Source organism: Eleutherodactylus coqui, chromosome 12, assembly GCF_035609145.1.
Source record: "Eleutherodactylus coqui strain aEleCoq1 chromosome 12, aEleCoq1.hap1, whole genome shotgun sequence".
Classification (NCBI taxonomy): Eukaryota; Metazoa; Chordata; class Amphibia; order Anura; family Eleutherodactylidae; genus Eleutherodactylus; species Eleutherodactylus coqui.
In genome coordinates this window covers 10,939,247-10,955,746 of record NC_089848.1, presented here as the reverse complement: position 1 = coordinate 10,955,746, position 16,500 = coordinate 10,939,247, and the positions used below count along the sequence as shown (strand labels likewise).

The following is a 16,500-nucleotide window of genomic DNA, read 5'->3' as shown; positions in this document are numbered from 1 at the left end:
ATTATGGGATGAACCTCTTAAACTAGTGTATCTACTACATTATACTTTAATGGTGCCTGTTGGAGTCTACTCCACCCATTGCTCTTCTCTACGCCAATTAGTATGTCCTTCTAGGCTGATTGCTTGAGAGGAATTAGGTGGCTTTCATTTCAACAGTCTTGGACTCATGCAGAAGGTAGTGCATTCCTCTTTTTCGGGCTCAATCCTTCTATGGAAGTGAGAGGAGAGGCCCTTGGGTGGTGTAGTGCCTCAGAAGGTCCTACAGGATAGTCTAAAGAGTTAATAAGTTCTAAGTACCTTGCTATGGGCCCTTTGGGAGGCGTAGGAGGCATCCTGCAGGAGAAAGATGTTGTCTTTCCTGAATATTGGGCTAATGCTAGTCTGCCCAACAACAGCCCTCTTCTGATTGGCCGTTTGCCTTTAATTTTCTGAGTCCAGCTCAGGAAAGTAAGCTAGGGGAAGGAGGAAGTGAGTCCGCAGAGGGGGAGAAAGAGCAGGAAACAACAGGAAGTGGAGGAGCTAGTCGTTGGAGGAGGTAAAGAGAGGAAGCATAGCAAGTAGTGACTTAGCGGCGGTAAAGTGCCGGAGTTCGGGAGACAGAGGAGAGCGTCAGAAGCAAGGTAAAGTGAGGAGTGGTGAGCCCCAGCACCCGGATTGGGAGCAGAGTCTATTTCCACCCTGTTGGAAGGAACCAGAGTCAGGGTAGACCCCGCGGAAGCTGGGCAGTGAGAGGTCATCACAATCGTGAGTGTAACTTATCCCTGCGCAGCTAGCAGACAGTAGAATCACAGTCAACCCTGCACTAGCCCCTCCAATCTTCCACAAATAGCTCCGGAGTAAGCCAGTCTTTACTGCAGTCTGACAGCCTTACCCCACAGAGAGAGGAATCAATGCCTGTTATTCTTGATACAAGAAATTTGTTGCCATTACCGTTGCTCACAGACCCGCTAAGTGTGAATTGTTTTGTTAACAGTGGAAGTGCTAAGAAACTGTGTGCCTTCAGTTTACTTCAATCTAAGTGTACCAGTCTTATTATTTCACCCTTGCAAGCACGTTTCCACCTTCTAAGGTGCTGACACTCTTGGACTCAGACATTATATGAACTACGTAGAGACTCTTGCAATCCACCTGCTGTGCGAGTTGCCACTTTAGTCAAAGTAGCCACCACTGTGACCAAGCTAAAGTTAGCACGCCCACTTGAGCTACCCCTGGCCATTCCAGCTCGATGCAGTGGTATTCTATTTCCCCATTAGGTTTGGGAATAGGAGCTTACCTCCAGCTTGTAACTGCTTTTGAATGCTAACAGGTACTGCAATAGGTGGAGAGGAGCTCCTTTCCTCCCAGGGTGTGGGTTCAGGCATTAGAACCCAGGCCTCAGATATTGAGCCATGCTCAGCGACATAGGCTCAGCAAAAAGCCTGCAGCAGAATAGGAGGGCTTGTGACAGGCCATAAAAGCTGGGCCTGCTATTTTGCTGCATTTGCAAATATCCAAAGATTCGAAGGCACACACGCTTGAACAAGACAGTCTAACAGATGCCAGAACGAGCCTCGGGCAGCCAAGAACAGTCCCTGGGACACTCACTTTCAATTATAGCTGGACAGAGTCCGTATTACAAGCCCTCCATGTCGAGGCACCTCCTTACTAGTAGCAAACTTCTGAATTATCGGAAGATGAAGGTCTTCTACAGTTCATGAATAACAGTTATAGGAGTTACCCTCAATATTGAGGAATGACATTCCCTCTATCTCTGTGGCCTCAGCCTGCAGTCACTTAGCGGTCCCATACTGATAACGATGCCAGTCTATGAACAACTCATGTGTCTCTGCAAAGCCCTTGTTGTCAAGATCTGGCGCTGAGTCACTGATGACGGTGGTGGGTCTCACGAGTGACTACAGTCTTCAAAGTCACCAAAGACCGTTGATCTTGAACTTGGGGGCTTTCTGCCACATGCTTCCTCGCTTCTCTTACATGCCAAATACCAACTAGATGAAGGCTCGAGACAGCACCCAACCAGCAGCCAAAACCTTCAGCTCATTCTGTCGGGACTTCTCCTAGGGAACCAGCTAGAAAAAATAACTCGTGAGCTAAAGCACCTTTGATGATGTGATGCTCCCTGTGACCCACCGCAGCTAATAAACAGAGTATTCTACATTAAAGCAAACGCTACAACAATATCAATATAGGACCAATAGAGGTCAACATCGCACAACAAATACTAAAGGCGCCTTCGCACTGGTGAGACAATCGTGCAATTTTCACGCGATGCGAGAGTGAGTAAAAACGCTGAATTATGAAACCAATCATTTTCAAGGTTTTCCTTCACATTTGCAATGTTTTCACTCATGCAATGTTGCGAGAGAAAAAATTGCAGCATGTTCTAACTGCGCTTTGCAGGGTTTTTTATCTCTCATGTTTCCCTATGGAGCCTCCTTTTTATCGCATCACAAAGCACAATCTTGCGATTTTCGTACAATGTGTTTTTAACATTAGAAAGTCCTGATGACTTTAGTGTTAAAAAAAAATTGTGGCAAAATTGTGTAAAAAAAACAAGCGTGAAAATCGCAAGCGGCAGTGATGTTTTTGCCAGAAAAAGCAGCACTGAAGCTCAAAAATCATGGGAAAAAAGTCGCAATTTTCTCGCAGCAATGTTGTGATCACCAGTGAGCAGGAAACGGGTATTAGGCTGGGTTCACACAGGGCGGATTCCCGACGGAAATCCCGCGGTTTGGCCACAGCAAAAACCGCGAGATTTCCGCCGGGAGAACCGCCATGGAAAAACCAGCAACGGCTTTGAAGCGGCCCGGCCGCTTGCTGTTCCGCTGCGGCCGGCGCTCCCATAGAGGAGAGCGTGGCCGCAGCGTGAAGAAAAAATAAATAGACATGCTGCATATTGTAAAGCCACGGCTGGGGGCGCCGCAGCCGCGGTTCCTGCCTGACTTACCACAGCGGATTGGCCGTCCCATGTGGATGAGATTTCTGAGAAATCTCATCCACATGGCTGGCTAATCCCGAGATTAGCGGCCGCAGGCGGATTTGCCGCAGCGAAATTCCACGTGGAATTTCCGTGGCAAATTGCCCTGTGTGAACCCAGCCTTAGTGTAGTTTGACGCCACCGGAAGCTAGGGGTTTGACAGGCGGAACGCCCCTCTCACACCCCTAGCTCCCGATAGGGTGAAGGTAGAAAGGTTCTAGCAGGCAGTCTGCATGCATTTTGCCAGCGCTGCTGCAGCCTTACCCTTCAGGTTACTTTAGTAGTTAGCCTTACATTGTTAACTGTAAATGCTGGCATGTTACAGGTTTAACATTGCAGCATTTGCATGTCATAATATAAGGCTAATTACTATAGTAACCCGGAGGTCAAGGCAGCAGCGCTGGGAAACATGTATGCACACGCTGCAGCCAAGAGTAAGAGGTGCGCGGCCGCTCACCTCTGCGTTCCACCTGCAAACTGCGTCCCCGCCTCAGGGCTCTGTTCTGGACCTCAGCTGTCACCGACGTTGCGCCGCCAGCAACACAGCTCAGTCACAGCCGCTGCAGTCTCACTTCAGTTATGGGCTCCCTGCTGCTGAAGTTTTCAGGGTTGGTGCTTGTGTGCAGCCGCAGCAGCCGTTGCTTGTGGACCGCCGCTGCTGAAGAAACGTTGTAGTGTGTCTGCACACCAGCGGCCGCTGTATACCTTTTGTATTAAGGTTTAGTGGGCTTGCAGGACCTGATGATGAACACCCCTTTGCAACCAATCAGCATCAGGGGGCGTCTCCCCCTCTCAATCTTGACTCCACTAGGTATTCCTGGTGGCGTCAAGATACACTAATACCCAGGAGCCCTAAGGGTACGTTTGCCCATAGTGGAAATGTACCCTTAGCACTTCCACATGCAAAACAGAGTCAAAATCCGCCCATTTTGTGTCCGTAGCTAATTTCAGAAAATACAGTGCTTCTCTAACCTCTGAAGCCTTGGCGCTGTCAGAGCCCCCTGGTACCCAGCGCTGCGCTCCCCATAGGTCATAGGATACTAGTGCCGGGCAGTTCTGACAGCGCAAACTTTGGAGGTGAGGGGAGCGCTGTGTCTTCTGAAACCAGGTCTCCCACGAGAAAAATAAAGTTTGCCTGTGTATTAACACAGTGGCATATGGAGGTAAAGTAGAGGCCTTATGAAAGCCCCAGCATATGAAGCCATCCGGTAGCTGTGTGCATGAGTCCTATGTGTCAGAATTCAAGTCATATGATCACGTTCAGAAATATGGCAGGAAGAGAACATGGGAAGCAGTGATTAACAAAGAGTGAACATTTTTAAACAAGCCCCACCCCTTACATGAAAAACAGTTTGGCGGGCCGTTTAGCAGGCAATACCCAGTTTACAGAGGACCTATCCTCTATTACACCTCTATTGTACCAAAATCAGCACCCTTTTAAAGAAAATGTTCTGAGAAATGTCCCTGGAATGGTTTCTATAACAAAACAAATACTGGTTCATCAATGATTGGATCTTTTATGCGGGCATCATCAGCGGCCGCCCCCCTGTGTAAACCGGTGGAGGTGCTGCCGGCGAATGCAATGAGTATGAGGACGAATCAGCGTAGTAATGACCATTCATCCCTATAGTTGGGATAATCTGCTATGTAGTCATTATTAATGAGCTCCTATCAACATGCGCATTGGCGTTCACAGACAAATCGTGTGCCTGACTAAAGCCACAGTAAAGGTATTTCAGATGGTACGATTATCGTTAAAAAAAAAAATCATTCACTTTTGTCTCATTTTTCATTTTATGCAAACATAAAAATCCTCGTTGGCTCGTTCACTTATCGCTCGGTATAAACAACGCTCGTTCAGTCCCTCTCAGGCACTTATACAGAAAATGTGAAAAATTGGAAGATACTGAATGAGACTCATTCTCAGCTCTTCATGCACTGACTTACTGCTGAACCTGCAATAGGCTTATGCTTATACACAGCAGCCAATCAGGGATGGCAAAACTGCAGGGGAGGAGAGAGTAGCAGCCTGAACCAATGATGAGATAGTGGATGTGTCTCCGACTACCCTAGACTCCCTGTAGACACTAGATACACTCTAGTTGCACATTACAGCTCTACCCTAATGGACCAGAGCTAAAAACCAGTCAAGCATCAATCTAAGGAAAATAACTAGTTGGTAATTATCCCCTGCAGGTACGGACTTACATATAATTATACGCACCCATCTGTGGCATTGGTTTCCAATGCAGTTGTTGACATGGGCGAATATGTGGCGCGTAAAAACGTTGCATCATGAAAAATGGACCACATGCAACCAAAATATGTTCCAACGCAAAAAGATAATTCTGGAATTCTCTGTTGTCCGATATTTAGCGGCAGCTCCCATAGACTCCTATGGGAGCTGGAAAAAAAGGGAGCGGGAAGCATTTTAGCTGTGTCAAACGCAGGTAAAAGCTTACAGATACCTCTATAGGCATTGGAAGGCATTCCAAGGATTTATGCTGAGCGAGTGTCTTTTCGGGGTGCAACGTATTTTTTCGCTAAAAATGTCGCACCCAATCGTGTGAGTGGGCGACAAAACGCTGGCTATTAGTGCAGAAAACTCTGCCCGTGAGTTACGGTGGGACCAAGAAAAAATGTAAAAGTGCATACGGCTGTGTGAAAGAGTCCTAAATCTGTTTTACTAGGCCTCCATTCCCCTTTTCCTATGTGAGGGAAGTGGTAAACCCCAAACCATTTTTACTTGCAGGTCCTGTCTCCACTGCTGCAACATCCCTGATGACCCTGGGCCCCTGGCTAACATGAAGAGCTGTGAGGGATAAGTGCTGGCTTGTCACGGTGGCAATTACCAGACTCTGGTCCTGGAGGGATGACACGCAGCCAAGGCCAGAGCAGGATTGCAGGCCAGCTTTTACACCCCTAGAATAGGGAATGCCAATAAACGGCATGGGAGACGTAGTAGTACTTATCACTCATGACGCCACCATTCCCTCATACAGGTATGCTACGTGGCGGAGAAAAGAACACAGAGACTCGTGTATAGTACCTCAGGTCCCCAGGAACAGTTAGGGCCTGGTATAGCTTTACTTAAAGATTTAACTTTACAAAACAGGTATTCAAAGCAAAACAGGTACAATTCACTTTCAACGCCAGTAGGCTAGAGCTCAGAGATAGGGAGGATATACAGGATGAATACGGTCCTACAGTCCACGATATCTGTACGGCACCGCTCCTGGAAGAGGGGGAGGGGTCACTCCGCAGACACTCCAGCAGACAAATTATTGACAGGAAGGCTTAAAAATAAACACCCCATACCTCTGCGCGGTGATCCTGCCTCTGGACGGCCGCACAGGAAAAGCCTGTAGTGTGAACTGGTACCTGTACAGAATTATTGTAGGGCTCCCTCTTTCTCTCTGATGGCGGGACTCACTCAATTCACATCCACACTCAAAACGTTACAGGATATCGCTCCTCTTCCTCCATCTTCACCTACATGGAAGCTGAAGGTGCTTCCATGTGGCTCTGTGTTAGCACTCTCTCAGGTAGACAAGATGGAAGACCTCTTCCCGCTCTCAAACACTTACATTTATAACTTCACTTGTACCACATGACATGAAAAACTGATACACCTACATGCAGGCAATGGATTTTTTATAGTTAACCTCTCAAACGCCACAGCTGTGCAACACATACACGGGATATAAAGGGACTACAATGTAGTAGTATTTGTGTATATAATACAATCTGTAGCCACATACAATACTGTCTGTTTGACCCTACCATCAGGAGGATGTGTTTGTTACCCATATTTTTTCCATAGACTAACATTAGATTCAAATGTCAAGAAAAGACCTGCAAGCCGGGGGCCTATCTATAGGGGATGCAGGGGTAGCAGTTGTTACCCGGCCCAGGAGCCTTAGGGGGCCCAAAGGCCCCTACATTACATAAGAAGGAACCAGTATTATAATCAGCACGTGGTAGGTCGGGGGGTGTTCCAGATTTTGTATCGGGGCCCAAGAGCTTCTAGTTACTTCTCTGCTCCCAGACATTTTTTTTTAACCCAAATCCAGTTCAAGAAAGTAAAATCACGGACAGCATATGTGCTCTACCACGCTACAACAAACTACAGTAAAACATTGGTCTATATATACACAACTTCACGTAGAACTGCCCTTTAATATTTTACCTACTTCTAGAACGACATCAGTTAGCTTTTTATTTAGTACATATTTTTTTTCATTACCATTAATTTATTAGAAGGACCCTGTAGCTGAGCAGGTTTGACAATAAACATTACCATAACATCTTAGGCTACGCCCACATGACAGTGTTTTGATCAGTATTTATATTTGGAACATAAACTGAGAAAAAGCATAATGCCAAGATTCTCAGGTCTTCTGTGTTTCACACCCACTCCTGGTTTTCCTGTATGAATACTAACACAGCATTCTGACTGAAGCACTGCCGTGTGAACGAGGCATGATCTAGGAGAAGGCCCGAAATTGAGTCAAGTGCTAAAACTTATAGTTTCTTTTTATGTGGATCATTTTTAAAAGTGAGGAGTCCAATAATATCAGAAGCCCAAAAAGGTTTCCTAACAAACAGACATTCAGTTGAAAACCTACGTAAGGCCACAGCGGTCACAGTTCCAAGCTCTTGACAAAACCCAACCGCTGTCAATGTTGTTTAGTCGAGATGCAAAAAAGGCTTTCAACAAAGGCTCTTGTCCTTTTTTATACACCACTTTGCATAAATCTCTTTCTCCTTCTGACAACACCCTAATGACAACCCACTACTAGACTGATTATGGCAGGAACACCCTTCCAATGAAACTCCTCAGAGGCACCTGCCAGGGCTGTCTTCCTCTACCATTGCTTTTTAATATCTACAATAAATAAAATAAACCTTGCTATTTGTATAGCGCCAACTTATTCCGCAGGGCTTTAAGGTAATTTATTTATTACCCCCCCACCAAGCTGGGTGCTCATTTTACCGACCTCGGAAGGATGGAAGGCTGAGTCAACTTTGAGCCGGCTACCTGAATCGTCGGGGATTGAACCCACAAACCTTCAGGTCATGAGCGAGAGCTTTGCACTGCCTTAACACTTTGTGCCACACGAGGCCCCTTAATATCTCAATGGACCTCCTTCTTTGCCACATTGAGACATCACCTATATACTGAGCAGTCAAGATGGCAAGCAGTGAGAATAAGGTCACTGTTTTTATGAATGATATCTTACTGGCAATATCAAACCCCAAACACTCCCCCAAAAATTTACATGACATGCAAATAAAAGAGTCCCTTTCAGACTACACACTCAACCTTGAGAAATATGAGACATTCTTCCTCAACGGTCCCAGTCATCGTCTTTGGACATATTCCAACATCGGAGCTGTACAAACCTAAATCATAATGTCTTCAGACATCAGACAGTGGATTGGAAAGGGTTAAGGGGTGGGCTATTCTAAACATGATACAAATACCTAAATTGCTATACTTATTGCCAACCCTACCAATCTACCCTCACCCTAAGGACATTAAAAGAATGAATGAATTATACAGAACCTTTATTCTAAAATCTTATGTAGAGCCTTACAACAAACTGAATTTCCCTAATGCGCTAACATTAAACGTAGCACCACATTCCATGTAGTAAGATACTGGATCCAATACATCAATTACCACACTGAGTAAATCCTAGACCAACATATGCATAGTAGCAGATTGATAGGGGTCCACTACTTGGGACTCTCACCAATAAGCTCTTCGCTGGGCACCAGCACTAGTCCACTCTGACTGCAGTGGCCTGGATTTGTGTTGCAGACCCTGTTCCCATTGTAATGAATGGCTACTTGGGGACTCAAGTAAAAAGCTGGGCCACTGCAAAGGAAACGGAACTGTCTGCTTTCGACTGAGTGCAGTGACCTAGCGAACAACTCATTGTCAGATGTCCCGAGTGACAGACCTCCATCAATCTGCTATTAATGGCCTATCCCAGGGATAGGCCATCAGTAGTTTTCAAATGAAAAACCTCTTTAGGGTCAGGACTCTGACTCGGCCATTCTAAAACACGGCCGTTCTAAAAAACCATTTTCATCCATTATTTAATTCAATAAATTGGGTCGTTCCCATCAGGCAACAAAGCATCCAAAAACCATGAGCTCCGTCCACCATGCCTCACGGGTTGTTTTTTTTGTGTTGATGTGGAATGTTCTTGTCCCTCCAAACATAGCATTGTGCCTTTGCTCTAAAAAGTTTCACTTTTGTCCCATCTATCTATAGAACCTTTTTCTCAGTAACATTGTGCAATATCCAAATGGGTCCTGCTTTAATGGGTTTTTTTGAACAGTCGCGGCTTCCTTCATGGTCTTCTTTCCTGACCATCATTCTTGTTCAGTCTTTGGCCGAACGCCCACAGACAGATTATCGTTGCTGAATTCGCGGCCAGACACCCGCCGCGAATTCCGCAGCGATGTCCGTCATAGAAGAATTGCTTAACATGGCATGTCCATGCCCACGAGCAGAAGTCAGCTGTGACTTTCCGCACGCGGGGGAGAATCGCAGCACGTTTTATTCTGTGCGGAAAATCACAGTCAATGGAAGCCGTCCGTCCTGCAATACTTCCACTGTGAGCACCGCGGGAGTATCGCGAGAAACCGCATCACCGCCCAGCACCGGCGCATCATACGCAGCACTGCGCATGTACACCCGCCTAGACGCTCGCAGCGGATCCGGGCAGGTGAGTATGTGTCTCTGGGGGGTGCTGGGTCTGATTCCGCTGCAAGATTTTGCAGTTGGAATCCGACCCGGCCGTGGGCATGAGGCCTTATTCTAACAGCCAACACATTGACTGGCGGTTTTTACACTTTGTAGGGTCTTCTGTAGGTCATTTGTTGTTACCTCTTTCAGTGTAGCCCCTTATGCCCTTAGGGTGATATTAACAGGACACCACCTCTCACGGAGAGCAACAACAGTTCAGAATTTTCTCTATTTGTAGAGAATTTGTCTAAATACGGATTGATGTACTCTGTAGGCCGTTTCACATGAGCGTTTTATCATGGGGGAAAAAAATCGCGACCATCTGAAACATTGGATTCCAATTCATTTATTCAGATGGCTGTTTATTAGCCACGTCAAAGCATTGCGGCCGCAATAATAGGACATCACGGCCGAATACGCCAGCCGATGTTTTCACGTGGCTGGAAAAGATTGGTTTTGCCCTATCTTGCAGCCACGATCAGCTGGCAGCTCCCATAGGCTTCTATGGGAGCTGCCGGCAAAGGGGGGGGGGGGGGGAATTTGGCAGTGGCTAGCACTGCTAAACTATGTCAGCTGTCTCTATTTACATAATAGAAGCCATGCTGAACATTCCTCCAGACCGAAGGAATTCCAGGCTGCGGCATCTATACGCCACACCCGGCTATGTGGATAGGTGAGAAAACGCAAAATTCAGCTGCGACTTGGTCACGACTTTCTCTTGCTCATGCGTTTTTCAGCCTTTAATGGGAAAGGCACCCGTGAAACTCTCTCATCTCCTTAATTGATACATCTTTTGTCAATAAACTCTTGGAGAAGTCATTAACACAGGGGTTCACTGCGGATATTTAGTGGGCTCAATAAAAGACATGAAAGGTACAACAGTGTGTGCGTTATTAGTTTGGATAGATTGTATTTGTCTAGAATTGGGACTCTGAGTACTAATAATATGTGGTCTGATTGGTATCTATGTGGAAATGCAGGTAATCCCAAAGGGTTCACTTACTTTTCATTCCCAAATCTCACCGATGCCATTGTTGTACTGGTCGGAGCCTTGTGTATGCCTATAAGGTTGCTTGTTGTAGCTGTAGTGGATACACAGCTGCTACGCTTGAATTTCACTTTTTGACCTCATTTACATGTCCAACAGCGGAGTATTGATCCCCACAATGACGGGACTTATTAATAGCCGGCAGCCTCATCAGATCCGCTATGCTTTCAAGGGGAAGGAGAAGAAAACATTAAGGGCGCACTCACACGGGCGTTTCTGTCCCGTGTATTATGCGCAGATTTTTCACATGCATATACATGCCTATTTGCGGCGAATGTTAAATCTCCGTAGCCTATATTGCTGCATATTACGTGCCAAAAGAGGACGTGATGTTGTGATTGGCCCAATAGACATTGATGGGTATTTAGCACCACATATTACGCACGTGAAAAATATGCATATAAGGGCGGAGTCAGACGAACCTGTATTTCTCCCCTTATGCAACTGTGATAATCACGGCCACATAACAGGACAGAATGAAAGCACTTATCTCTACAGGATGTCATTGGTCTAGTTTTCATTAGCGGTATTGCTCCCGAAAAGATAGTACCTTCCCTGTAGTGTGGGGAATACTACGTGCGGGGAAGATGGGGCGGCACCTGTCTTGCCACAGCTTCTTTCAAACTTTTGCGCAAAGTCTGAAAAACTGGCAAAGGGGAAGAAATTCCCCTTATTCCGGCGTAGCTGCGCCTGCACTTGTCTAAATCCGACCTAAGGCAGCTCTCACACACCCCGCCTTTTACCGCGCCATTTGTGTACAACGCCTCAATTGATTTCAATAGGGCTTTCTAATGCCATGATTAGAAAGTCTGCTCTATTTTCACGTATTTTAGCGCTTTTTAACGCACCTCATCACCCATCACAATAATGGTGTGCGTTAAAAAAAACGCTGTCAAACGCTGTAACGTGTGTTTGCAAAAGCAGCGCAAAATTGTGGTTAAACTTAACGGTTTCAGATGCGGCATTGTGTGAACAGATGTGGGAGAGAGGCCTAAGGGCCCCTTCACATGGGCATATTTGCATACGCAAAATCTGCGAGCGCAATACGCAGAGAATAGAACCCATTGATGGTTTTGTTCACATGTGCGCATTTTCCATTTCGGTCATGCAAAAAAAAAAAACTAACTGCAGCATGTTCTATTTTCCTACATATTTGTGCACCAAAAGGTCACCATAGAAGTCAATGGGGATGCGCAAATGTGAAGGAGATATGCATGGAGATATGCATAATTCCACTGGAAAAAGAACACATCTGGAACTCATTAGTCTAATTAGCCATTTCATTTGGTGTGTCTTTGTTTGCCGCATGCAAATAGACATGCCCTGCTGGCGCAAAAAGTGCGGTAAAATACAATGATGCGCACATAAAAAAGCAACACTCATTCCACAAAAACCGTACGCTCAAGCATGGGTGAGTATACAAATGCTCGTGTGAAGGGGCCCTAATTCATGGGTGACATACACCCGTGTGAGTGATCCCTTTCACGCCGGACGGAACTAGTCTGCGCGGACATTTCTGGGTCACAATGTTATCCCTATGGGGCTTCAATACCGCATTTGTTCTTAAATCCGCTCGTCTTAACTTCCAAACCGCAAGATTAATAAATTCCATATCTGAATCAAGGACATCTTACGGAATTGTTGTTGCAGATTTCTAACATGCAGTCGATGTAATTCCGCAATTAAAGTCTACGGAAAAAAAAGCACAATAAATTCCGCAAGTTCTCACCCAACAAAATGGTCACGAGTTGACGAGGTCTGCGCTGCGCCCTGCGGACAATTCCGTCTCTTATAAAAGGTCCCTTAAAGTTACACAATGCGATAGAGTGAATACAATGTGTCCATACATCTAACATGGCAATAATCATAACTAGTTTGTAACCAAATCCGGAAGCATGGCGAATACGTCAATGAAACGCGTGGGAAAGCAAACAGACTGAGAAAAGGAGAAAGAAAAGAAGATTTTTTTCTAAAACCCACTTGCAGAAATCACAGTCTGTCAGGAGAACAATGGACGCACACATGCCGAAAGCGTACAGTAGCAAAAAGGCCTCACATTTCATACTGTGCTGAGGACAGACTTCTTTTTTTTTCGACTGTAAATAATGAATGAAACAAAGAAAAATCTATAGCCGGCGAGAGAGGCGAGAAAAGAAGTGAGGCTCCTGCACCTAATTCTGGCCACACTTATCCTTCTAATTGTAGACCACCAGTGGAGACCTCTGCTCCGGAGGAGCTTCTTGGAAGACAGTCAACAATCACAGTGGTCGTCAAAGTCTCTGAAAGATGTTCTGCAGCAGTTCTTACCTACCAATCCCCTACCGGAACAAGAGGTGTATTAAGACAAATCTCATTAGTACAAAGGTGGCTCAAGAGAGAAGGGGACATAGCTCCGTCCCTGGCTCCCATGGCCAAAAAAGTCCCAAGATGGGGGGGTTGGAGGTGGTGTTCCTGGCATGAACTAGGAGGGATTCTGTTATGTTGGCTCTGTACGCCCATGCTTCAATATACAATGAATTGAACAAGTTCCCACATTCGGTAGAAGATGAAATCCCGCTTCCATCCTTTATAGGCAGAGCAGGCGGGTGATAGAGGGCTTAGTCGGAGATTTCAACATCCATATACGGAAGCTAGAAGAGGAGGTTTTGTAACAAAGGAGGGTGGATGTGCCTAGAGCTCTATACCCCGGTGTACAGAATAGAATCATCATTTATGATATCGCATTGGCAAGCCGCTATGGTGTTGCTATACGGTGACACATATAATCCCCGATAACCCCAATCCTGGCGGTGACCTGTGCTTACCTCCAGCAGCAGTGACAGCAAGAAGAACCCAGCACACTGCAAACTCTTCATGTCTCAAGCACTTCCTTTAAGACATCAACGCAGTGATCAGTCCTTCTTCCTCAACATCAATGGCCAGTGCTCCACAAATAGTACCGACAGGTGTAGAGTCCCCCCACTAAATCGCTGCTCCAGCCTTCAGTTTAGGGTCTTCTCCATTTGTCGTGAACTCACATAGCGGATCCTAGATTATCAAGACCATTGATAAAGAGTATAGAAGAAGGATCGTGGGACCCCCGGACTTACAAGCTCATCCTAATCAGATGACAGATCTTCGGCTCATACAGGAGGGGGCGAAGATGCTGATCATGTGGGAAAGCGAGCACAAAAATACCAGGCGGGAGGGGGCATGAAAAAGGAAGAAAGCAGGGAAAGGAAGGCAGGGTGGAAATCCTAAACTTGATCCCTCTTGGAAATGGATGGAGAGGGAAGACTGAGATCACACAGCGAGGAGGGGATTAGGAGGAGGAGGGCTCGCCTGGCCCATTCCACCTCCCTTTCGCCTTCCCTCCCTGTTGTGCTTCTTTATGGCAGCAGTAATGAGATCTTTCATATTCTATTATTATTGTCCCCGCTGCTGTGTCGGTGGCCGGGGTGGCAGTACAGGCGGCTACATGGGCTCTGTTCTCCGGCATGGTGGAGGTCTATACAAAGCGCAGATGTAGCAGAGCTCTGTCTGTCATTTAACTCCGTGATGCCAAGTCATGCCTGGTGAATCTCACAACAAGTTTACCTTTATGGGACTTTTCAGAATATTTGCAGAATGTGATCTCCTGCGGAACATTCAGCCCCAAAATATGCACTGCGGAAAATAGCAGAATCCGACGCCGGTTACGCATCAAAATCTGTCGCGGAATTTAGGGGGGGCATATTCTGCAACGCTTTTGTGGACTATTGTGGCTCGTGTGAACGGTCCCGATCACAGAGTGTGCAAAGCGAAAACTCAACAAAGTGCTCCGGCACACAGGCGGTTTTGCGCACGCACAATCGCTTGCGCAAACTGCAGACAACAGAACCCATTGATTTCAGTGGGTTCCTTCACATTAAAGGATTTTGCGCCCGCATTTCTGTCGACATGCTCTATTTTTGTGCGCCCGAGGCTCTGCACGAAATTGTGCCTAAATGCGCAATTTTGCAGTGTTAATTGTCAACACTAATTAGGCTGCTGAGCCAGTTCAAAACCAGCGCAGGACACAACTGAAAGTACCGCAAAACACGCGGCTATGCACGTGAAATCATGGGATCGCGCTCCATTCAGAACACAATCCTATCCTATCTACGCATACGCCTGCGGCGGGAGCCCTCAACTACGTCTGTTCTTGAGGACAGCATGGGCAATGCGGAGCCTGGTTACGTGTTTAGGTTGGCTCACGCAGTCATATTTGCGCACGTATTTGTATGCACAAAACTTGCGCAGAGAATAGAACATATTGATGTCAATGCGTTTATTCACATTTCCGTATTTCGGCGCGTGCATTTGGGTCATGCAAAAATAACAAACATGCTCTTCTTTCTGCGTACTTGTACAGTAATACATTCACTGCACAAATGCGCTGTGCGGCCGCGTGAAGCCGCTTGAAAGGCTGCTTCGGACGAACATTTTGGGCGTGGTTTTTGCGTTTGTAAACTCTACACGTGCAATTCGCAGAGAATAGACCCCATTGATGTCAATGGGTTCGTTCTCAATAACTAATTTTTGTGCTATTTTTATGTATGTCTGCACACTAAGGGGCCCCATAGAAGTCTATAGGATGTGCGCAAATGCGCACGAAATATGCAAGCGGAGATGTGAAACACAGCGCATAACTGCGGGGAGCTAAACACATATGAACCTCCTTAGGGTGTGTTGTGCACTATTGAACAAGCCCAGTTTGCGCAAAAAAGTACAGAGCTATGCGCAGACAGGCGCACAAATCAACCTTGTTCACTGCGCAAATACATTGCGCTAAAATACGTGTATTTGTAAATATGCCTGTTTGAAGCCCTAAAAACATTTATTTCTCAGTGTGCTTCCGCTGGTGTGTATTCATATTGGCCAGATTTGCTAAGATTGGCGCTTAGCGTAGAAGTCGAACAACAAACTCATTAGAGTAAATTGCACCAAATGTACTAAAGCTGCAGCCCTCTTAATACTTTTAGCACATTTTGAACTCTCCCAAAGTCAGAATATGAAATCTATCCCAATGGGCGCAGATTTGCATTAAAAACTGTACCTTTTTCTATCTCGGGCTGAATTGGTGAAGGTGATTGGTCTGTTTGTACCATGTGACCGGTCAAAAGTTTATAATAAGGTTTTCTCCAAGTGATTTTATTTCAGTTTACACATTATTTCCACAGAACCGTATGGGTTTGGTTTTTAATGGATCATGGGCGCCGCACCCTCTTAGCTGTCCGTTCTGGAAAGGAAAGCGTTAAAACAACATGTAATAAGGATCGAAGCCGGCTGCACACAAGTGTTTGCGTTTTTGCGACTGTGTTGGTGTTGTGCTTTTGCACTGCTTTTTTGCGGAATGTAAGTTGTGTATTTGCGCGCGTTTCGGCTTATTTTACTGTACTTTTTGCGCATGTAATTCTTGCTCAATTATGCCCGCAAAAAAATTGCACTAATGCTCGCAGCCATCGAAATGGCCAAATTCTTTCATGAGTGTTGTGCGGGAAAATAGAAGCATTCTGCAATTTTCTTTTTTGGCGCTCTGCAAATATGCACGTAAAATACACGCTTGTAAGTGAACCCATTAAAATGAATACGTTTTTTGTGTATTGAACATGCAAAAGTTTCATGTGCAAAGATGTCCGCGGGAATCCGCCCGAATGAGCCGAATAAGGTTTTTTTCAGACGACCGTATTTGCGTGTGTTTTTGTGTGCGTAAAA

General features: G+C 45.9%; 1 protein-coding gene across 1 annotated transcript in view; it reads right to left on the bottom strand.

Annotated features, from left to right (window-relative positions):
- LOC136586623 (WW domain binding protein VOPP1) overlaps nucleotides 1–14,061 on the bottom strand; it is a 165,042-nt gene extending 150,981 nt beyond the window's left edge. Inside the window, exon 1 of the mRNA XM_066584767.1 lies at nucleotides 13,590–14,061. Within this exon, the coding sequence (XP_066440864.1) occupies nucleotides 13,590–13,640 (51 nt within the window). The 5' untranslated portion in view covers nucleotides 13,641–14,061. The remainder of the gene's footprint in view (nucleotides 1–13,589) is intronic.
- Nucleotides 14,062–16,500: the final 2,439 nt, after the last annotated feature.